Source organism: Sprattus sprattus, assembly GCF_963457725.1.
Source record: "Sprattus sprattus genome assembly, chromosome: 15".
NCBI lineage: Eukaryota > Metazoa > Chordata > Actinopteri > Clupeiformes > Clupeidae > Sprattus > Sprattus sprattus.
Window position 1 is genome coordinate 31891970 of NC_137913.1, and position 24021 is coordinate 31915990.

General features: G+C 39.8%; 1 protein-coding gene across 1 annotated transcript in view; it reads left to right on the plus strand.

The window, feature by feature from the left end:
* The window catches only part of LOC308376388 (protein NLRC3-like), a gene marked incomplete at both ends in the record, with an annotated part of 69880 nt that overhangs the window by 28261 nt on the left and 17598 nt on the right, over positions 1–24021 (plus strand). Inside the window, 3 exons of the mRNA XM_080852680.1 lie at positions 14785–14980; positions 15097–16912; positions 18015–18188. Coding sequence (XP_080708806.1) covers positions 14785–14980; positions 15097–16912; positions 18015–18188 — 2186 coding nt within the window. The remainder of the gene's footprint in view (positions 1–14784; positions 14981–15096; positions 16913–18014; positions 18189–24021) is intronic.

Genomic DNA, 24021 nt, shown 5'->3' on the forward strand with positions numbered 1-24021 from the left:
CAAGGTGTCTCTTAATATTCCTACAGTTAAATGGAGAGCGACTGATAGAGCGGGTGACGTCACAATGGCTCAACCTTCCCCATGTTAGTCAATGAGAGAAAAAGGGGATGAAAAAGAGGAATAAAAAAGGAGTGGCAAAGAGTATCGCCACGAAGAGTCATAGCAACCTGCACCGGATCGGGCCGAACGTTTTGGTGTTTGAATGGCGTCTCTAGCTCAAACGAGCGAGGAGTAGTTAGCTGCAAGAAAAACGGGGAGAATAAATAAATAAACTAGAATGCGTTTCGTGAACGAACTGCGAGAGTGTGCTTGCTCTGTGACAGAGAGAACAAGTGCCAATGAATTAACATGTATTTACATCTACTCAATCAGTGTAGTGGGGCCTTCTTCCAATATATTTTAGCAAGCAACCAAGCTCAACCATTATATTTTGGCTCCACTGATGTTTAGACATATGAGGGTATCTTTGTTGTTCTGTTTTTGTTTGTTTGTTTGCTTGTTTATTGTGAAAGGGTCTAGTGTGTTACATTTGGTCATAGCCTAATAGTTCCAGAGTTTCGTTATACTGACTTACTGAGCTAAGTGAATTGTTGAAATTGTTATCTTGGTAAAAGGAAACATCTCTGCAACAATATTGGAATGAATGCGGTTACATAGCCAGCTTTACTTAAAGTTTATTGTAAGATAGGCCTATATGTTAGACTTAATGCAGTTCTCTCTCAACAGTGATGTCTGGCTTGTTATATGTTTTATCCATATAAGGAGGGGGCAGCTAAACTCGAAGACTCTCAGAAAATATCTAAAGTGTAGCTCACTAAACTAGAAATATATTGAAATGCCATGAGATGTAGGCCTACCACTAACCATTTCACATTTACAGACATAAACCTATATACATGACACAAAACATCTTCCAAAGACTTTATTATCTCAGCTGCATTATTCAGTAGCACAAAGTAGTCTATTACATTCATATTTACTTCATGTAACCCTGCCATAGCGATACAACACCTTTTTGACAGCCTATATAGCCTAATTGCAAAATTAAATATATAAATAAATACTACACTGAAATAACGCAAACAAAGTGAATCTACAGTGAGCCAACGCTCGTCCACTGACAGTGTGGAAGAATGACAGCGACGTTCGCCAGGCCACATTCCAAGATTACGTTACTAGAAATGTCACTTTACATGAGCTTTGTTCATAAGCCATGCAGTCCATAAAATAGGAATACTCTGTGTACTAACAGTATAGTAAGACCGGTCATATGTTCAGAGAGCTTTCTAGCAACCAACAAGTTACAAGTAGGATAAACATATTAGCAAAATCTGCGTTGTCGACAGACCATCGTTTTGACTGGAGTTTTGATATGCTTGTTAGCACCAAGTGGATTACCTCATCTACAATACATATGGGCTTGGACTCAAATCACTAGTAGGCCTACTTCACGATCTTCTATGGTTACCAGCAGATAAGGTAAATAATAATCGCCATATTTGCTTTAATGTTTTATAGAGTAAGAGGCTATGTGTAGGCTATTAGCTAATCAGAAATGTTGTAGATGCCAGAGTTGGCAACTATGGCTCAGATTTAGGTTGTTATCCATCAACATTCATTTTACAACTTACATTAGTTTCGTTGTCATTCGACTCGAAAATCTCTGGCTCAATTTGGCAAAGCACTACTGCTCTCTCCAGGGTAAACATACGTGGACCTCTCGGTGCTGTCATTTTGCCAATCTGGCTGGCTGAGGTAATCGAGTGATTAGAGAAGGCTACAAAGTTGAATACTAAGCAGTTTGTAGCGGGAAAAATTGAGAGTGAAATGTAACAAATTATACTGTATAATTACCAATGTCACAAATAGCTTAGCGGTAATATGAATAGCTTAAATGGGATGGCTACATTAGCCAGCTAGTTAGGAGAATCTCCGCTCTCTTTCTCTTATACCATCCTGTTCTGCAGCGAAGGCACATCACGTAATAACGTTAACGTTATCATTTCTCAAAATAGTTAAATACAAATATATATAGCTTTTAAGATAAAAATATGTCCAATAAGGCTTAAAGAATTAAATCAGGTGTGTAGATGAAGTTCAGCAACAGCATTTCTAGTGTTTATATCCATGATTGTATGCTGGTCGTCGCTGGCCGTCAACTGCCGTTACAGGAGAATACAGAGCTTCGCCTTAGTGGGTGACGTCACAATGGCTCAACCTTCCCCATGTTAGTCAATGATAGAAAAAGGGGATGAAAAAAAGGAATAAAAAAGGAGTGGTAAAGAGTATCGCCACGAAAAGTCATAGCAGCTTGCACCGGATCGGGCCGGACGTTTTGGTGTTTGAATGGCGTCTCTAGCTCAATCGGGCGAGGAGTAGTTCGCTACAAGAAAAACGTACGGAATAAATAAATAAATAAAGAAAACTTGACGATAACAATACTGTGCTTCCCTTCGGGCAAGCACACTAATAAACTAGAATGCGTTTCGTGAACGAACTGCGAGAGTGTGCTTGCTCTGTGACAGAGAGAACAAGTGCCTATGAATTAACATGTATTTACATCTACTCAGTGTAGTGGGGCCTTCTTCCAATATATTTTAGCAAGCAACCAAGCTCAACCATTATATTTTGGCTCCACTGACGTTTAGACATACGAGGGTCTCTCAGAGTTTCGTTATACTGACTTACTGAGCTAAGTGAATTGTTGAAATTGCTATCTTGGTAAAAGGAAACATCTCTGCAACAATATTGGAATGAATGCGGTTACATAGCCAGCTTTACTTAAAGTGTATTGTAAGATAGGCCTATATGTTAGACTTAATGCAGTTAGAGTTAGACTGTAGGTCTAGTATCAAACGTAAGCAACACTTTTACTGTATAGATAGAGAGCACGTGTATCACATTGGTTTATAGTCTGTCAAATTAGTTCTAGTTATTGGTGTTCGTTGGCATAAAAAGTTAGTCTTCTCTTATAAGCCTAGGTAGTACATCTGATTAGAGCTAGCAACCATGAATTGCAGATTAAGGGGTCCCCTATCTCAGTGTTCATTTTGGCAGCTATTTTTAGATTCAGTCTTAAGACAAAAATGCATATTAGTTTTAGTCACATTTAGTCATAGTTATCCTTCTTAGTTTCAGTCTAGTTTTCGAAAACTCATTACAATTTAGTCTAGTTTTAGGCACATTTAAAATTCCATATTATAGCCACATTAAACTCCTTCCCTTCCCTTCTCAGGCCCAGGGACCTCCTGTGTTGTGTCTACTGCATAGTAGTCTAGCTTGCAGTACTTAAATTGTGGATGCAATTAGTCTCCAAGATACAGATCAGCTGAATTCCAATTAAATCAATGTAAATAATAATTTAAGGCAATACTTGATAAACAGAATTGTCATTCAAATATATGAGAATATCACGTCTAGATTAAATCAACCACATATCCTCCATATGAAATGCTGTGAAATCTCATTACCAACAGATTTAGCTAGACGGATAGTTTTGACAGTTGAAAGTGGTGTCAATGATAATAGCAATTGCCCAAATAAACAAGGCTATTCAAACCAGTCACATATTCATTTATTTTTTGCTTGATTAATGTTGTGCGTAGCCTGTCCGAAATTGTTATCTTGGTAAAAGGAAACATACTGCAATGAGTTTACTAGCTAGCTATCAAAAGCTAGTATAATTTGGGATATGCTACCTCATTGTTAGCTAACGTTAGCTAGCTAAACGTTTACCGAGGCTAACGTGAAGCTTCAATCGAAAATGATTAGCTAGCCCCGTCCTTTAGCCCATACTGCAATGAGTTTACTAGCTAGCTATCAAAAGGTAGTATAACTTGGGATATGCTACCTCATAGTTAGCTAACGTTAGCTAGCTAAACGTTTACCAAGGCTAACGTGAAGCTTCAATCAAAAATTATTAGCCAGCTTTCCAAGCTAGCTGACACAACCTAAACACTCGACTGCCCCTTTGAAGTCAACTTAACGTTGGCTAATATATTCTAATAACTAGTTATCATTGACAGTTACTAGCTAATTTACCAAACTCCTTTCTGTCCTAAATTGAGCAGTTGCTGGTGTGAGCTACAATATGGGAGCTAGCAAAGCCATTTCTAGCTCTACTTCACAATACTGCTGCCTAGTGTAATAAGTTGACGTAAAACATAAATGTTTGTAAAGTATCAGACATAAACAGGATACAACACACCAGTTACCAATTGATATTATGTGTTTATATATACCGAAAATGTCAGTAAATCCATGCTGCTGCTGTTGGTCCCGTCGAAAAACCCTGGAGCCGCGACCCTGTCACTTGTTTCCATGTGAAATCAATGGAATGCTTCACTTTTTGGCGCCGTATTGACAACTGTCTGTCACTCGCACACTGTGCTTGTAAATTATTTTTCAAGTTTGCACGTACCTATTTATGCGAGTGAAATACTCGCACTGTAGAGCCCAAGGTGTCTCTTAATATTCCTACAGTTAAATGGAGAGCGACTGATAGAGCGGGTGACGTCACAATGGCTCAACCTTCCCCATGTTAGTCAATGAGAGAAAAAGGGGATGAAAAAGAAGAATAAAAAAGGAGTGGCAAAGAGTATCGCCACGAAAAGTCATAGCAACCTGCACCGGATCGGGCCGGACGTTTTGGTGTTTGAATGGCGTCTCTAGCTCAAACGAGCGAGGAGTAGTTAGCTGCAAGAAAAACGGGGAGAATAAATAAATAAACTAGAATGCGTTTCGTGAACGAACTGCGAGAGTGTGCTTGCTCTGTGACAGAGAGAACAAGTGCCAATGAATTAACATGTATTTACATCTACTCAATCAGTGTAGTGGGGCCTTCTTCCAATATATTTTAGCAAGCAACCAAGCTCAACCATTATATTTTGGCTCCACTGACGTTTAGACATATGAGGGTATCTTTGTTGTTCTGTTTTTGTTTGTTTGTTTGCTTGTTTATTGTGAAAGGGTCTAGTGTGTTACATTTGGTCATAGCCTAATAGTTCCAGAGTCTCGTTATACTGACTTACTGAGCTAAGTGAATTGTTGAAATTGTTATCTTGGTAAAAGGAAACATCTCTGCAACAATATTGGAATGAATGCGGTTACATAGCCAGCTTTACTTAAAGTTTATTGTAAGATAGGCCTATATGTTAGACTTAATGCAGTTAGAGTTAGACTGTAGGTCTAGTATCAAACGTAAGCAACACTTTTACTGTATAGCTAGAGAGCACGTGTATCACATTGGTTTATAGTCTGTCAAATTAGTTCTAGTTATTGGTGTTCGTTGGCATAAAAAGTTAGTCTTCTCTTATAAGCCTATAGTACATCTGATTAGAGCTAGCAACCATGAAAAACCTCTTCTGAAACTAAGAAGGATAACTATGACTAAATGTGACTAAAACTAATATGCATTTTTGTCTTAAGACTGAATCTAAAATAGCTGCCAAAATTAATACATCTCAGTGTTCATTTTGGCAGCTATTTTAGATTCAGCAGCTATTTTAGATTCAGTGCATATTAGTTTTAGTCACATTTAGTCATAGTTATCCTTCTTAGTTTCAGTCTAGTTTTCGAAAACTGAGCACACTACAACAGCTACGCTGTGTGTACATCCTCAAACGTTTTTCAGTTAACCTAATGATTCAAGGTCTCTCATGAATCATTACTCCCAGGACACGGGTTAATGTTAACTCACGCTATCGGTCACAACAAGTTACTTGGGATATGCTACCTCATAGTTAGCTAACGTTAGCTAGCTAAACGTTTACAGAGGCTAACGTGAAGCTTCAATCAAAAATTATTAGCTAGCTTTCCAAGCTAGCTGACAGAACCTAAACACTCGACTGCCCCTTTGAAGTCAACTTAACGTTGGCTAATATATTCTAATAACTAGTTATCATTGACAGTTACAAGCTAATTTACCAAACTCCTTTCTGTCCTAAATTGAGCAGTTGCTGGTGTGAGCTACAATATGGGAGCTAGCAAAGCCATTTCTAGCTCTACTTCACAATACTGCTGCCTAGTGTAATAAGTTAACGTAAAACATAAATGTTTATAAAGTATCAGACATAAACAGGATACAACACACCAGTTACCAATTGATATTATGTGTTTATATATACCGAAAATGTCAGTAAATCCAGATGATGATTATGCTGCTGCTGCTGTTGGTCCCGTCGCAGGTCCCGTCGAAAACCCTGGAGTCGCGACCCTGTCAGTTGTTTCCATGTGAAATCAATGGAATGCTTCACTTTTTGGCGCCGTATTGACAACTGTCTGTCACTCGCACACTGTGCTTGTAAATTATTTTTCAAGTTTGCACGTACCTATTTATGCGAGTGAAATACTCGCACTGTAGAGCCCTGGAAGGTGTCTCTTAATATTCCTACAGTTGAATGGAGAACGACTGATAGAGCGGGTGATGTCACAATGGCTCAACCTTCCCCATGTTAGTCAATGAGAGAAAAAGGGGATGAAAAAATGGAATAAAAAAGGAGTGACAAGGAGTACCGCCACGAAAAGTCATAGCAGCTTGCACGGGATCGGGCCGGACGTTTTGGTGTTTGAATGGCGTCTCTAGCTCAATCGGGCGAGGAGTAGTTAGCTGCAAGAAAAACGTACGGAATAAATAAATAAAGAAACTAGAATGCGTTTCGTGAACGAACTGCGAGAGTGTGCTTGCTCTGTGACAGAGAGAACAAGTGCCTATGAATTAACATGTATTTACATCTACTCAGTCAGTATAGTGGGGCCTTCTTCCAATATATTTTAGCAAGCAACCAAGCTCAACCATTATATTTTGGCTCCACTGACGTTTAGACATATGAGGGTATCTTTGTTGTTCTGTTTTTGTTTGTTTGTTTGCTTGTTTATTGTGAAAGGGTGTTACATTTGGTCATAGCCTAATAGTTCCAGAGTTTCGTTATACTGACTTACTGAGCTAAGTGAATTGTTGAAATTGTTATCTTGGTAAAAGGAAACATCTGTGCAACAATATTGGAATGAATGCGGTTACATAGCCAGCTTTACTTAAAGTTTATTGTAAGATAGGCCTATATGTTAGACTTAATGCAGTTAGAGTTAGACTGTAGGTCTAGTATCAAACGTAAGCAACACTTTTACTGTATAGCTAGAGAGCACGTGTATCACATTGGTTTATAGTCTGTCAAATTAGTTCTAGTTATTGGTGTTCGTTGCCATACAAAGTTAGTCTTCTCTTATAAGCCTAGGTAGTACATCTGATTAGAGCTAGCAACCATGAATTGCAGATTAAGGGGTCCCCTATCTCAGTGTTCATTTTGGCAGCTATTTTTAGATTCAGTCTTAAGACAAAAATGCATATTAGTTTTAGTCACATTTAGTCATAGTTATCCTTCTTAGTTTCAGTCTAGTTTTCGAAAACTCATTACAATTTAGTCTAGTTTTAGGCACATTTAAAATTCCATATTATAGCCACATTAAACTCATTCCCTTCCCTTCTCAGGCCCAGGGACCTCCTGTGTTGTGTCAACTGCATAGTAGTCTAGCTTGCAGTACTTACATTGTGGATGCAATTAGTCTCCAAGATACAGATCTCATGCCTACAGCTGAATTCAAATTTGTTTGTAATAAATAATCGAATGTGATGATGAAGTACGGTACGCAGCGTCTTAACTGAAGCTCAACTCAACTATTACAGCAGCTAGCTTGCCGCTAACGCTAACTGAAAACACATCGGAACACAGTGGCTAGCTAGGTAGCTAGCTGCTAATAAGTAACATATATAAGTAACACATCAGCAGTAATGAATCAAGTGTACTGATATTAAATGTACTACTAAATGTACTACTAACATGCCATTCTTAAATTAAAGCCAGTGACATGATGGTTAACGATTAACGAGTTAACGATGGATACCGACAATTAGCATACCTAGCTAGGTAGCATTACCATTGGATTTCAATGGCAGTTATGCTAGCTCTGGCTATCCAGTCAAAGGAGCCTTGTTTCTGGACACGTATCACTTGACGAGCGAGGGCAATACAGTCATCTGGAAAGTTTAAAATGATACTAAACGAAGGGAAATCTACTGTATGGAGAATTTTCTGCTCAGTAGACAATGCAGATTCTAATTAGGCTGGTGGATATGTCCAATGTAAGAAGTGTGAAGTTTTAATGAAATATGATTGATGCAACTGTCGTTCTCCATAACAACTTGGATTAACCTGGATGGCTGGATGAAGTTTCAGACCGAACGTCAAAGATCTTCAATGGTAAGACTTGTCGGTTGTGCCTCTGTTGGTGTCTCGTAAAACGTGAATTTTATTAAAGCATAGCGTGTGTATTGTGTAGCTATTTCATTCCGAGATTGCAGGGGAGTGAAATGCTCCGCTCTGCTGCTGGTATACAGACAGCCGGAAAGGTTAACAAACGGAATGAAATAGCTACACATTACACACGCTATGCCTTAATAAAACCCACGTTACTCACATACTGGTTAACACTGTTAGAGCGGGTGTATAAACTGAACCTGAAACTGTTGCCACTACATTCGTTTTAATATTTTGCACTCTCTATCTAACCACTTCTGGCATTTAAGAGAGCTTCTCCTATGTCAACTGATCTAATGTCAGTTGGCTGGAGTGCGTGACGTCACAATGGCTCAACCTTCCCCATGTTAGTCAATGAGAGAAAAAGGGGATGAAAAAGAGGGATAAAAAAGGAGTGGCAAAGAGTATCGCCACGAAAAGTCATAGCAACCTGCACCGGATCGGGCCGGACGTTTTGGTGTTTGAATGGCGTCTCTAGCTCAAACGGGCGAGGAGGAGTTAGCTGCAAGAAAAACGGGGAGAATAAATAAACTAGAATGCGTTTCGTGAACGAACTGCGAGAGTGTGCTTGCTCTGTGACAGAGAGAACAAGTGCCAATGAATTAACATGTATTTACATCTACTCAATCAGTGTAGTGGGGCCTTCTTCCAATATATTTTAGCAAGCAACCAAGCTCAACCATTATATTTTGGCTCCACTGACGTTTAGACATATGAGGGTATCTTTGTTGTTCTGTTTTTGTTTGTTTGTTTGCTTGTTTATTGTGAAAGGGTCTAGTGTGTTACATTTGGTCATAGCCTAATAGTTCCAGAGTCTCGTTATACTGACTTACTGAGCTAAGTGAATTGTTGAAATTGTTATCTTGGTAAAAGGAAACATCTCTGCAACAATATTGGAATGAATGCGGTTACATAGCCAGCTTTACTTAAAGTTTATTGTAAGATAGGCCTATATGTTAGACTTAATGCAGTTAGAGTTAGACTGTAGGTCTAGTATCAAACGTAAGCAACACTTTTACTGTATAGCTAGAGAGCACGTGTATCACATTGGTTTATAGTCTGTCAAATTAGTTCTAGTTATTGGTGTTCGTTGGCATAAAAAGTTAGTCTTCTCTTATAAGCCTATAGTACATCTGATTAGAGCTAGCAACCATGAAAAACCTCTTCTGAAACTAAGAAGGATAACTATGACTAAATGTGACTAAAACTAATATGCATTTTTGTCTTAAGACTGAATCTAAAATAGCTGCCAAAATTAATACATCTCAGTGTTCATTTTGGCAGCTATTTTAGATTCAGCAGCTATTTTAGATTCAGTGCATATTAGTTTTAGTCACATTTAGTCATAGTTATCCTTCTTAGTTTCAGTCTAGTTTTCGAAAACTGAGCACACTACAACTACTACGCTGTGTGTACATCCTCAAACGTTTTTCAGTTAACCTAATGATTCAAGGTCTCTCATGAATCATTACTCCCAGGACACGGGTTAATGTTAACTCACGCTATCGGTCACAACAAGTTACTTGGGATATGCTACCTCATAGTTAGCTAACGTTAGCTAGCTAAACGTTTACAGAGGCTAACGTGAAGCTTCAATCAAAAATTATTAGCTAGCTTTCCAAGCTAGCTGACACAACCTAAACACTCGACTGCCCCTTTGAAGTCAACTTAACGTTGGCTAATATATTCTAATAACTAGTTATCATTGACAGTTACAAGCTAATTTACCAAACTCCTTTCTGTCCTAAATTGAGCAGTTGCTGGTGTGAGCTACAATATGGGAGCTAGCAAAGCCATTTCTAGCTCTACTTCACAATACTGCTGCCTAGTGTAATAAGTTAACGTAAAACATAAATGTTTATAAAGTATCAGACATAAACAGGATACAACACACCAGTTACCAATTGAAATGATGTGTTTATATATACCGAAAATGTCAGTAAATCCAGATGATGATTATGCTGCTGCTGCTGTTGGTCCCGTCGCAGGTCCCGTCGAAAACCCTGGAGTCGCGACCCTGTCAGTTGTTTCCATGTGAAATCAATGGAATGCTTCACTTTTTGGCGCCGTATTGACAACTGTCTGTCACTCGCACACTGTGCTTGTAAATTATTTTTCAAGTTTGCACGTACCTATTTATGCGAGTGAAATACTCGCACTGTAGAGCCCTGGAAGGTGTCTCTTAATATTCCTACAGTTGAATGGAGAACGACTGATAGAGCGGGTGACGTCACAATGGCTCAACCTTCCCCATGTTAGTCAATGAGAGAAAAAGGGGATGAAAAAATGGAATAAAAAAGGAGTGACAAGGAGTACCGCCACGAAAAGTCATAGCAGCTTGCACCGGATCGGGCCGGACGTTTTGGTGTTTGAATGGCGTCTCTAGCTCAATCGGGCGAGGAGTAGTTAGCTGCAAGAAAAACGTACGGAATAAATAAATAAATAAAGAAATAAAGAAAACTTGACGATAACAATACTGTGCTTCCCTTTGGGCAAGCACACTAATAAATAAAGAAAACTTGACGATAACAATACTGTGCTTCCCTTCGGGCAAGCACACTAATGAATACAGTTCATATGCAGCAAACACAGACATACTCATCAATAATGATAATGAATACAGTTCATATGCAGTGAACACAGACATACTCAGCAATAATGATAACTAGAATGCGTTTCGTGAACGAACTGCGAGAGTGTGCTTGCTCTGTGACAGAGAGAACAAGTGCCTATGAATTAACATGTATTTACATCTACTCAACCAGTGTAGTGGGGCCTTCTTCCAATATATTTTAGCAAGCCACCAAGCTCAACCATTATATTTTGGCTCCACTGACGTTTAGACATATGAGGGTATCTCAGAGTTTCGTTATAGTGACTTTCTGAGCTAAGTGAATTGTTGAAATTGCTATCTTGGTAAAAGGAAACATCTCTGTAACAATATTGGAATGAATGCGGTTACATAGCCAGCTTTACTTAAAGTTTATTGTAAGATAGGCCTATATGTTAGACTTAATGCAGTTAGAGTTAGACTGTAGGTCTAGTATCAAACGTAAGCAACACTTTTACTGTATAGCTAGAGAGCACGTGTATCACATTGGTTTATAGTCTGTCAAATTAGTTCTAGTTATTGGTGTTCGTTGGCATAAAAAGTTAGTCTTCTCTTATAACCCTATAGTACATCTGATTAGAGCTAGCAACCATGAAAAACCTCTTCTGAAACTAAGAAGGATAACTATGACTAAATGTGACTAAAACTAATATGCATTTTTGTCTTAAGACTGAATCTAAAATAGCTGCCAAAATTAATACATCTCAGTGTTCATTTTGGCAGCTATTTTAGATTCAGCAGCTATTTTAGATTCAGTGCATATTAGTTTTAGTCACATTTAGTCATAGTTATCCTTCTTAGTTTCAGTCTAGTTTTCGAAAACTGAGCACACTACAACAGCTACATCCTCAAACGTTTTTCAGTTAACCTAATGATTCAAGGTCTCTCATGAATCATTACTCCCAGGACACGGGTTAATGTTAACTCACGCTATCGGCCACAACAAGTTAACCATTCTTTCAGTATAAGCAACCTTTGCATAGCCCCGCACAGCTAGGATAGCTCACGTTACCGTAGTAGGAATACAAGCCTTAGCTCACTTGACCACACAACTAAATTCATGAATTACTTCACAGGTTTACTTAACAACTTGAATTAAGGAAAATGATCCCCCGTTACGGCTAGCTGAAACTGCCAGTGGATACTCCCGTTACGTAGTGTTAGTTAAGGCGGCTGCATGCTACAGCGTTGGGGGTTAACGGTTGCGCAAAATTTACTCGGTGCAGTTCATGCTCCCAAAGGTTGCGCGTGTTGTCATGAGCCTGCCATTTGCCTGGCAGATAGAAAGCTGTTTCCCTAACAGAAAGTCTGAAGCTTGAAGTTCTTTTCAAACCTTTGCTTGGGTAGCACTGTTAAACTGAGCAGACATGCAGACTACATTTGAGTAATCTCATCTCGTAACATTCGTTTTCTAAAAACAATCACATAGTATTGCATGTTTTACTGTGGTAGAAAATACGTTAGCTTAATGCTAACGTATATGGAAAATCCTATAGACACCGCGCTAGGTATTAGCATCAAGTAATTCACGTTAATGTTTTTGTATGAGCCTGACATTTGCTCTGCAGATAGATAACAGGTTCCCTAACAGAAAGTCTGAAGCTTGAAGTTATTTTCAAACCTTTACTTGGGAAGCACTGTAAAACTGAGTAGACATGCAGAATATTTTAGTAACCTCATCTCGTATCATTCGTTGATAGAATGCAGGCTGCGAGGCTCGCGTAAGGGCTTACGTAAAAAATGACGCAAGTCTAGAAAAAGGGGCCGACGCACGCAAGACGTAAGAAGTCGCGCAAGGGGCTTGCGCGGCCTCTTGCGCTTGCGCTTACGCTTACGTAAGGAAGCATGAATCAGCCTTTAGCCTTTAGCCCCGTACTCAGATGTTACAGCTGCTTAACACAGCTAGGATAGCTCTGCTTAACACAGCTAACGTTACCGTAGTGGGAATACAAGCCTTAGGTCACTATATCCACACAACTAAATTCATGAATTACTTCAAAGGTTTACTTCACAACTTGAATTACGGAAAATGTCGTCTCCAACGTCAACGTAACGTTAATGTATATGTTAGCTGCTACGGCTAACTATCAGTTTCCATTAAAATTTCAGTCAGTAGCTACACTGAAAATGCTGCCATTCAACTCACCTTAACGAAGTGGAAATACGGTAGCTAGGTTAGAAACTGTAGTTACTCTTATTCTTTCTCAAAGTTGAATTGAGAGGGACAGAGAAATACGGTTCCTCTTATTCTTTTTCAAAGTTGAATTGAGAGGGACAGAGAAAATGCGGTTCCTTGGATTTGGCGAGCGGAGGTGTCAGTGAGAAGTACAGCTGCAAGCCAGTTTAATGACCCTATTATGACGTCATAATGGCAGAGACCTCTGCCATGCAAGTCTATGGAGAAAAAAGGGGATGAAAAAGAGGGATAAAAAAGGAGTGGCATGGGGTACCGCCACGAAAAGTCATAGCAGCTTGCACCGGATCGGGCCAGACGTTTTGGTGTTTGAATGGCGTCTCTAGCTCAATCGGGCGAGGAGTAGTTAGCTGCAAGAAAAACGTACGGAATAAATAAATAAATAAATAAAGAAAACTTGACGATAACAATACTGTGCTTCCCTTCGGGCAAGCACACTAATGAGTGAAAAATTTAATACTTTTTTATGTGGATAGATAAATTAATGACACAGACATGTTAATATAAAATGATACTTGCGGAAATTTCCCTTACTGTATACTCATATTTACTTATGGCTCCTTATCCTTTCCATTTAGGAAGGGTTAAGTGATGTTCTGCAGTTAAAGCAGACTTATCTCCCATTAAACCCAATGGCTACTGCTACATCATGTCTCCACTACAAGTCAATCTCTAGACAGAAGCAGCCGTTAAAGCAGACAGTAACAGTTAACCCAATGGCTACTGCTATATCATAGCATAGATCAATCCCAGTGAAGAGTGAAAAGCTGCATCGCTCTTTACAGATGCCTTCTAACATTGTAGCAATATTACAAAAGAGCAGTGTTGTATAATCTATCATATCTATAAGTAATAACATATCGATACTTATAAACCACAATAACACTTGAGTTGAAGGGTAATTAAATGAGGATCTTAAATCACCTTCATAAACACTGAAAAAATGTATTTGACATTTACATTTAGTCATTTAGCAGAAACTTTCATCCAAAGCGATGTTTAGGAGAGAACAATTAAGCTACACGCAATAGAGACCTAGTTTTTTACATAAGAAATAAAAAAAGTGCAGGAATGTAACTACTAAGTGCAAGTTAACTACTAGTATGAGGAAAAAGCATCAGAAGAAAAGATACAGAGAGGTAGAAAAAGGAAGAGGAAGGGAAAGGAATTGCAAGTTAGGAAAGGAGGTGCTCTCTGACGAGTTGGGTGTTCAAGAGCTTCTTAAAGGTAGAGAGGGACGCCCCTGCTCTGGTAGTGCTAGGCAGCTCTTTCCATCAATGTGTAACTGCGAATGAGAATAGTCTATACCTGAGATCCTGGGGGTAACATTTATGAAGAGTGTTCGTCAGTTCTCACATGTGACATATTGACACAAACGTGTCATGGATGAATTCTGTGTGATGATTTACTGTGTACTATGATGAACCCAGTAGTTCTTGCTGTCATATTTTCCCCCTATCAGTTCCAGTGTAATTTCTTCCATTATCAACATTTTGACAGTTTATGACTGCTGACATAAGGTGTTAACAAACACATCATTCAGAGTTTATGAATGAGCTCTATAATGCTACTAAAGTGCTCCAACATAAGTACAGTCTGTAAATGTTCTGGTAGTATGGTTTTATGGCATAATTACATGCAAGTGTGACCAAATATTTGTACTTTAGGTGTTAGAGGAGAACATCATCACCTTTGTAAAGAATGAGCTGAAGAGATTCAAGAGGATGCTGAGTCCAGATTTCCAAGAGAACTTTGAGAGTAAAGAGGAGGATGAGAGTGAAGCCAGAGAAGCGGCTCTGAAGATGGCACTGCACTTCCTTAGGAATATGAAGCTTAAAGATCTCGCTGACAAACTGCAACAAAGTAAGAATTCTTCCTTCTCTTGCATTTGTAATTATTTCCATGAGTTGCATTAGCAACAAAGTTATTATTCATTTTTGGTGTCAGTGGCCTACAAAACATTATTTTGTTTTAAATAGATGAGCTGGATGTAGTTTGTCAGACTGTGCTAAAAGGAAATCTCAAGAACAAATACCAGAGTGTGTCTGAAGGAATACCCAAGCAAGGAAGCTCTGCTCTTTTAGAAAAGATCTACACTGAAGTCTACATCACAGAGGGAGGAAATGGAAAAGTAAATGAAGAGCATGAAGTCAGACAGATTGAGTTAAAATCCAAGAGACCAGCTGGACAGGAGACATCAATCAAATGCAGTGACATCTTTAAACCCTTACCTGGCCAAGACAAACCAATCAGAAGTGTTGTCACAAAAGGAGTTGCTGGCATTGGTAAAACCGTCTCAGTTCAGAAGTTCATCCTGGACTGGGCAGAAGGAAAAGAAAACCAAGATATCCACTTCATATTTCCACTGCTTTTTAGGGAGCTCAACCTCATGAGAGAAAAACAGCTCTCTTTGATGGATCTCCTCCACCACTTTTTCACAGAAATAAAGCAGTCAAATGTTCCCAGCCAAGGGAAGTGCAAAGTGTTGTTCATCTCTGATGGTTTGGATGAATGTCGACTCCAACTAGACTTTCAGAAAAATGAAAGTTTGACTGATGTGACAAAGATCACCTCATTGGATATACTCCTGACAAATGTCATCAAGGGTAATCTGCTCCCCTCTGCTTTGCTTTGGATTACCTCTCGACCAGCAGCAGCCGATCAAATCCCGCCTGAGTGTGTTGACCGGGTCACAGAGGTACAAGGCTTCAATGACCCACAGAAGGAGGAGTACTTCCGGAAGAAGATCAATGATCAGAATCTTGCCAGCAATGTCATCTCTCACATCAAATTATCAAGAAGCCTCCACATTATGTGCCAAATACCAGTGTTCTGCTGGATTGCTGCTACTGTTCTTGGGGTAATTCTTGGCTCATCAGGAGGTGGACATATTCCAAAGACTATGACAGAGATGTATACCTATTTTCTCATTTTCCAGACCAAACAGAGGAGCAGCAAGTTTGAAAATGTGCACAACCTTGATCCACAGTGGAACCAGGACGTTATCCTTGGTCTTGGGAAGTTGGCTTATGAACAGTTAGAGAAGGATCATTTGATTTTTTATGATGAAGACCTTAAAGAGTATGGCATTGATGTCAGAGAGGCAGCAGTATGCTCTGGCATCTGCTCACAGATCTTTCGAGAAGAAACAGGGCTTTATCAAGGAAAGGTGTGCTGCTTTGTGCATTTAAGTGTCCAGGAGTATCTTGCAGCTTTGTATGTGTTGATGATGATGGCAGTTAAAGGGAAAGACATAATATCCAGACACCAAGCTCCTAAAAAATCCAATAAGCTTTGGAAAAGGACATTGAAATTGTCTCCTTCAATGGAGGAATCCATGATCATCTTACAGAAGAGTGCAGTGGACAAAGCTTTGGAGCATGAAGATGGACGCTTTGACCTATTCCTCCGTTTCCTTCTTGGCCTCTCTCTGGAGTCTAACCGGACTCTCCTGCATGGCCTACTACAGAAAAGACAAAATCAGATGGGCAATGAACAAACAATCAGTTTCATCAAGGCAAAGATCAGGGAGGTTCCTTCATCAGAAAGGGTCATCAACCTCTTCCACTGTCTGAATGAACTCAATGATCACTCCTTAGTGGAAGAGGTCCAGAGGTTGCTGAGTGCTGGGACACTTTCTGGAGCTAAACTCTCACCTGCCCAGTGGTCAGCTCTAGTGTTTGTGCTGCTCACATCAGAACAAAAGCTGGATGAGTTTGACTTGAAGAAGTACATCAGATCTGATGAATCTCTCCTAAGACTACAGCCAGTAGTGGAGGAATCTCAGAAGGCTAAGTAAGTATGATGGCAGTCTGTATTCTCAAGATGGGAAGATGGTTAATGACTCTAGCTGTGTTTCCATCCAACATTTTAATACACATTTTGACCATTTGAAAAATAAACCCTGACTAGAAACACCTGAAATTCGTAAACAGTATTCTAATGCAAATAAACATGTGATAGAATAGAGGGTAGATCATCTCACTATTGGCATAGTGTATAATATGACTAGGTTTGAATTAAATCAGCATTTGTTGCACTTTTATCACGTTTTCCTACGAAAGTTGCTCACAACTTTTCACAACTCCCGGTTGTCCATTTTTAATTCTGATATGTGCAGAAACATTTAGAAGGTTTAGAAGAACAACACTAATACACAGAAAGCAGCATTATCCTTTTCATTGAGCTTATAGACACTGTTGGCTGTTTTCCACTTAAGGCTCAATAGCTGTGGGCTAACTGCAAGGAGCTGTACAGCACTGGCATGTATCCTCAACAAAGCATCTTCAAAACTGAAAAATGTGGATCTCAGTGACAACAGTATTGGAGATATTGGGGTCCAAGAACTCTGTAGCTGACTGGAGAACCCAAACTGTACACTGGAGACACTTTGGTAAGACATTTTGATTATTCAGTATTCCTTAGGAATTAGTTGTGGGATAATTTTTACATTTAAATTTTATTGATAAAATAAACTTTGACAACTATACATGAAAAGTATCCCCATTATGAGACAGAGTATTTTCTATTTTCACACATAGACTTAAATATCCTCCTTTTCAATAATAAAAGATCACTGAACGAACTACGGAAGTTGTCTCAGTTTACAAAACAATCATAAGGTACATACAGTACTTGAACAAATGCTCAGATGAAAATAAAATGTTTAGAGTATCATGAAATGTCACAAACTGTTTAATGGAAAATCTGTTTCCCTAGATGACTCCTATTTACTCCTGTTGATGATGAAATTTAGATGGAAACCCAACTTCATATACCTGAAAAAACATTTAGTCTGATTTTTTTAATTGGTTTAGAAGCACAACACTAATATACAGACAGCAGCAGTGTCCTTTTCATTGAGCTTATAGTCACTGTTGGCTGTTTTCCCCTTAAGGCTCAATAGCTGTGGGCTCACTGAAAGGAGCTGTTCAGCACTGGCATGTATCCTCAGCAAAGCATCTTCAAAACTGAAAAATGTGGATCTCAGTGACAACAGTATTGGAGATATTGGGGTCCAAGAACTCTGTTGTGGACTGGAGAACCAAAACTGTGCACTGGAGACACTCAGGTAAGACAATGATTCTTCAGTTTTCTCTAATAATGAGTTATGTTTGATCATTTGTACATCTTCATTTCTTGAAATCAAATATCCCCATCGTTGCAGACAGACAGTACTTTTCTTAAAATGTTTCACATGTTCATGTAAAGTTTCAGAAACACATAGACTTGAGGATCCTCCCTTTCAATGTTAAGAGCTTACTGAACGAACTGCAGAAATTGTCTCAGTTTATGAAACTCATATCAAGCTGATTGATAAATTAATATCAAGACGTTAATATTAATGAGACAGAGACCAGCAATCATAATTTCAGCGCTTTATCTTTTGTAAAAGAGGGAGATGTGTCACAACCAGGGGGCGATTTGTCCAAAAACCAGAGGGGGGGATGTTTTTTTTTTTATCATGAAAAAAAAAAACAAGCAATACATAGGCCTAATTCTCTTCATATACATGCATCATATATATGTCTATCATGATATGATAATCGCTGCTAGACGCTCAGTTCTTGTGCTCCCTCTCATTCACGTTGAAATACTGAAACCGAAACTGAAACTTTGAAACTGAAACGCAACTGTTTTGGACAGAACTCGCTAATTCAGTGAACAGATATTTTCATATTCATTGTACAGTAGCCTATTCACGGAAATTAGCAAAGCCAGCAAATTCTAAGAATGCCGACAGTTCGGGTAAGGTGAACGTTAGTGCCAGCGATGTAAGCAAGTGTTAGAAAACGCTGTCACAACCTGTCTGTTTTTTCATTGTTTTTTTTTAATAATTGAGGGTTATCCCCCCCATGTTTGAAATTCATCCAGCTGAGGTGGGGATGTAAAAACCAGAGGGGGGGTAAATCCCCCCCACCCCCCCCCGGCAAATCGCACCCTGGTCACAACCAAATATCATGAAAAACTCCAAAGATGAGCTGGGCGCAGCCAGCCTTATGTGAGTAGAAAAAAAAAACTGATTTCATGACAGACAAAGGGCGGTATTCCCGTCCATCTCTTCAGAAGTTACAGCAGATCTCAGAACATGTCCTTGAGAAAAGAGCAGTGTGCATAACTATCAGTACAAAAATAGGTGGTTTGCCTCAGCAAGAGAGTATGCATCCTGTAGGCCATCCTGTAGCACACAGGATAAGCAAGCAGATTAAAATTAAATAACAATGGGCCTCATTCTCAACTGCAGTTGAGAAGACTTTAAGAAGGACTTTCTTCTGAATTCCACTTCGGTTTTCTTATCTTATATTTCTTCTGAACTCCAGAAGACTTTCAGAATGCGAAATAGCAGTCGTAACTCTGCCGGAATCTTCTCAAATGCGATTCCTCAATTCCGTCGGCCATCTTGTGGTTATTTGAGGAATCGCATTGAGGAATGACATTTGAAAAAACTGTCCGTGTTAAAGGGTTAACGGTTGAATTTGTGAGAACCCGTTGGTGATTGCGTTCACGTGAACTCAACAGACATCCTCGGATTTAACCTGTTGTACCAGCAGGGCGTTTTTCACAATTTCCGACCCATTTTGTTGTCTCTCTCACATTTAAAACTTAAATATCTCTGGTTCTATACATTGCATAATAACCATTCATGGCTTAAATTAAAGAAGACACTTGGGCCATCAACTGCAATTAGTTAAAGTGTTTATTATGTCATTTTAGTTTACATTTCAGAGCAGTAAAAGTAAGAATTGTCAGGGAAAAACACAACAACTTTTTTGTTTTGTTTTTTTTGTTCAGTATATAACTGGGTTTTGAATGTCAGAGGAAACCAAAACCTTTATTTCCTGATTCACCAACATCTTGACAGTGTGTGTAAAAAATTTGAGGAAGATACACAAAAGTTTACAAGTGCTACACATCAGTTTCCACATGGTGTCTTTTTAGACGTCTCCAAGTGTCTCATAACCTCTCCAAAGTCACCAAATACAAAAGTCACTGAATATCCAGCATTCAAACTTTTTTTTGCCATCTGTACTACAGCAAACCAATTTGAATTCATTTCAATGTAAAAATTTGAATTGTACTGTATTTTCTTGTAAAAATATACATGATTGTCTTTGGGCTATCCAAAACCTACCCAAACCTACCCAAATCCACTTAGAAGTACATTATCACATTATCTTAAATGTTTTTTGTGGTTTTGAACTTATTTGAAGAGAAGCCTGTCCTGGTGTTTGTTCCAGTGGTCTAAGTCTTTCATAAAATAAAATCAAAATTTAAAAAATGTCAACACCAGAGCCCCGTTAGCCAGAACAATTACAAATGCCTCACATGTAATGTGCTGTTTCCACCTCCTACAACGTGGATGAGGGGTTGGATTTTAGGAGGCAATGGGAAAAAAATAACTATTTACAAATATGTATAAAAAAACAATACATAAAAATTAAAAAATTAAAAATCAGTGTCGGCACTTATGTGAAGCAACATCTAATACAACATAATATCTGAAGCAACACCGCCCTGGGATGATGCACAGGGGCACATCACAAGCCTCACAAAGCCATTTCGTGGGTTTCTTGCACATTCGGCACCTCCTCCTCCCCTTGGAGGCTTTCAGGTTTGGATCATTGGACAGTTCACAGGCTTCTATTGGGACGTGGTCTGTGGACGTGGCTCCCCCAACAGCTGCCTCGTTGGATGCCAGCTCCTTCCAAACTTGACCCAGTGCCAAACACAGTTCAATCCTGAACTTCTTCTGAGTGAGGGGTTTCTGGTTCTTCATCTCTGCCATCTCTTTGTGGATGAGATAGCTGTTCACCACCGCATTGTCTACAAAGTGTAAAAAGAACTTCACGTACCAGCGCATTGTTTTCCGGGTCACAGTGTAGTACTTGATTAGAGCATCAGAGAGGTCCACTCCCCCCATGCTCTGGTTGTAGTGCTTGACCGGATCAGGCACAGGAAACTCCCTTCTGGACCAGGTACCATCGGGTTTGTGGACACGGCGCTGCACACACTGCCCACTGTTCGCTTTGTGTATGGATGAACACAATGTAACATCACGTGTGTCTTTCCATTTTACGTACAGCAAGGGGCCCTCACGTATCCAGCGCATGTCCCCTCTGGCAGCCTTCTTGTGCAGCGCATTGTCTGTTGTCCGTGGAAACCCCACACGGTTCTCCCGGATGGTCCCACAGGCCCCAAAAGCGCTGCTGGTGTAGATGTGTGAACAGTTTAGTGCTGGTGTAGAAGTTATCTACAAAGACATTGTACCCTGTGCCAAGATAGGGCACCTTGAGCAGGTTGTCAACCGCATCAAATGTAAGTCCATTGCCACTCTGAGACGTCGCCTTTCCCTCATAAATGGTGAAGTCACACGTGTAACCACTCTGGCTGTCGGCCAGGACAAACAGTTTGTAGCCCCACTTTGTGGGCTTGTCCTTCAAGTACTGTTTTATCCCGATCCTTGCCTTTGTGGCTACCAGACGCTCATCAACAGCCAAGTTCTTATGTGGGTGGTAGTTTGCCCTGCAGGCCGTGAGGAGGTCATCGTGAAGAGGCTTCAGGCGGAAAAGGCGATCATAACCAGGCTGACCACGGAGCTGGTCATTTACCACATCAGCAGCTGGGTCACTCATGTGTAAATTTGCTGTGATCGCCTCATACCTGTAGCCTGGCATCACACTGCGAGGATAGGGAAACCTGAAAAAGTTTTCCTTCTTCCAAAGGTCCCTTGCAGCTGTCACCTTGACCAGGCCGAGATACATTACAATGCTCAAGTAGTTGCACATCTCAGATGGAATGACTTCTGTCCATCGCATCTTTGCACCCCCCGCAATCTTTCGGGCAGCATATTTGTTTGTGTTGATACACAGGGTTGAAATGGAATTGTTCGTCAAAAACAGGTCGAATATTTCTTTTGGGGTGTCTGATTGCTGGGAATCCAGCTGTGGTCCAGGCGTCCTCTTAGGGCAGAACGGGAACTGTGGGGGGTACACGTCCTCCTCAGCACCAGCATTCCATCTATTCACCGGTGGGGCAGGTGTGGTGGGGGCCTCTGAAGGAGGTGGCAGTGGTATGTGTGCAGCTGCTGTCACTCTCCTTTTGGCCCTTGCAGGAATCTGTGAGGGGCACACATTCTCTTGAGAACCACCAGCATGCCCTCTATCCCCCAGGGGGGCAGGTCTCCTCCTCTTGGAAGGAAGCGGCCATGGTGTGGATGGTGTCCTGGAGGATGGCGCTACTCTCCTTTTGGCCTTCATCTGCCTCCGAGCTGGAGGAGGCATTGACGGTCCTGGGAGGTCAGGTGTGCCTCGTGCAGGGACATCTCTGAAAAAAAAATCAATAGGCAAATGTTATAGAAGCAACCCAGTGAAAATAAAACTAGATTACTGAGTAAGCATAACTGAACATCTCCAAAACAACTGTAAAATATCAAAACACAACATGCAACTAAAAATAAGATATATGCAACATTGTCACTAGATCTTGATAGAATGGGGTGGGGTTAGGTGCTAATTGCTCAGTTGTCTGTGAGACAAAAGATAGTATATATCTAGATGTCTGGGTTACAGTGTCTGATAATACATACTAATGGGGATACTCTAATGTTGGTGGGATGAGAACAGGTGACAAAGGGTGAAGAGGGGGTCGTTGATAGCAGGAAGGGAGCTGGTTTATAGAGTTCCAGACGCTAATTGTTCAGTTGTATGTGAGACAAAAGAGAGAACCTGTAGACGCTGGGTTACAGAGTCTGATAATACATACTAATGAAGATACTCTAAGGTTGATGGGATGAGATCAGAGGACAAAGGGTGAAGAAGGGGGTTTTGATAGCAGGAATGAGGCTGGTTTATCGAGGTGCTCATGGGTCAGGTGCGTGTCCGTAAGGCAAAGATTATAGATGAGTATATTCTCTTCCAGTCATATGAGCATTTCTTACTATGTAAACACCATTAGTTCCTTTATATTACTACTTTTATAACACTATTACTATGCAAACAGCAAACAAATAAGACCAGGAAAACGTCAATATAAAATAACCAATGAGTACGTGATGAAGGCTGCATCCACCCATATAAAATGAGTAGCTCAGTCAGCTTGCTAGCATTCGTGCTTTCTAGGCAGATAATACTTGGTAATTATATTGTGGAAACAAGAGTATATTCTGTCATATCAGTTACATGACCATTCCTATCTATGTGAACAACAGTATTAGTTATATTCTATTACTACTTTTATAACACTATTACTACGTAAACAGCAAACAAATAAGATCAGGAAAACGTCAATATAAAATAACCAATGCGTGCGTGATGAAGCCAGCATCCACCCATATAAAATTAGTAGCTCAGTCAGCTTGCTAGCATTCGTGCTTTCTAGGCAGATAATACTTGGCAATTATATCGTGGAAACAAACTTAAATGCATGCTCACAGTAGTAAATGCAGATATGTACTTACATGTCAAGGACACGATCAATGCGTTCATCCCAATCCAACTCATCGAGGGAATCAATGCTGGCGCCGTCTGAATTATCATCTGCCCACTCAAGGCACTCGTCTTCTTCATTGTCTTCAAACATGAACTCCAAGGCCTGTTCTGTGGTGTACTTCTTCATTCTCACAATAATATAATACAGTCTTAAATAATATAAACTTTTGGACTATAATAACTTTGAGCTGAACTCGGATGAAACTAGCGCTATCGTCTTCGCGTCACTTGACTGTCAGCTGTCGAAAAAAACAGAGCAATGACCTGCGTCATTACGCACTGGCAATAAATGTTGTTTAGTCAGTTACGCATTATCCAATCAGACCTTTACATTACCTAATGACAGGCAAAGGAGGTACCGTTTTAAACCTGAGAATGAGTACTATTGGATACAATAAGTGTCAATCAGTTTCTAGT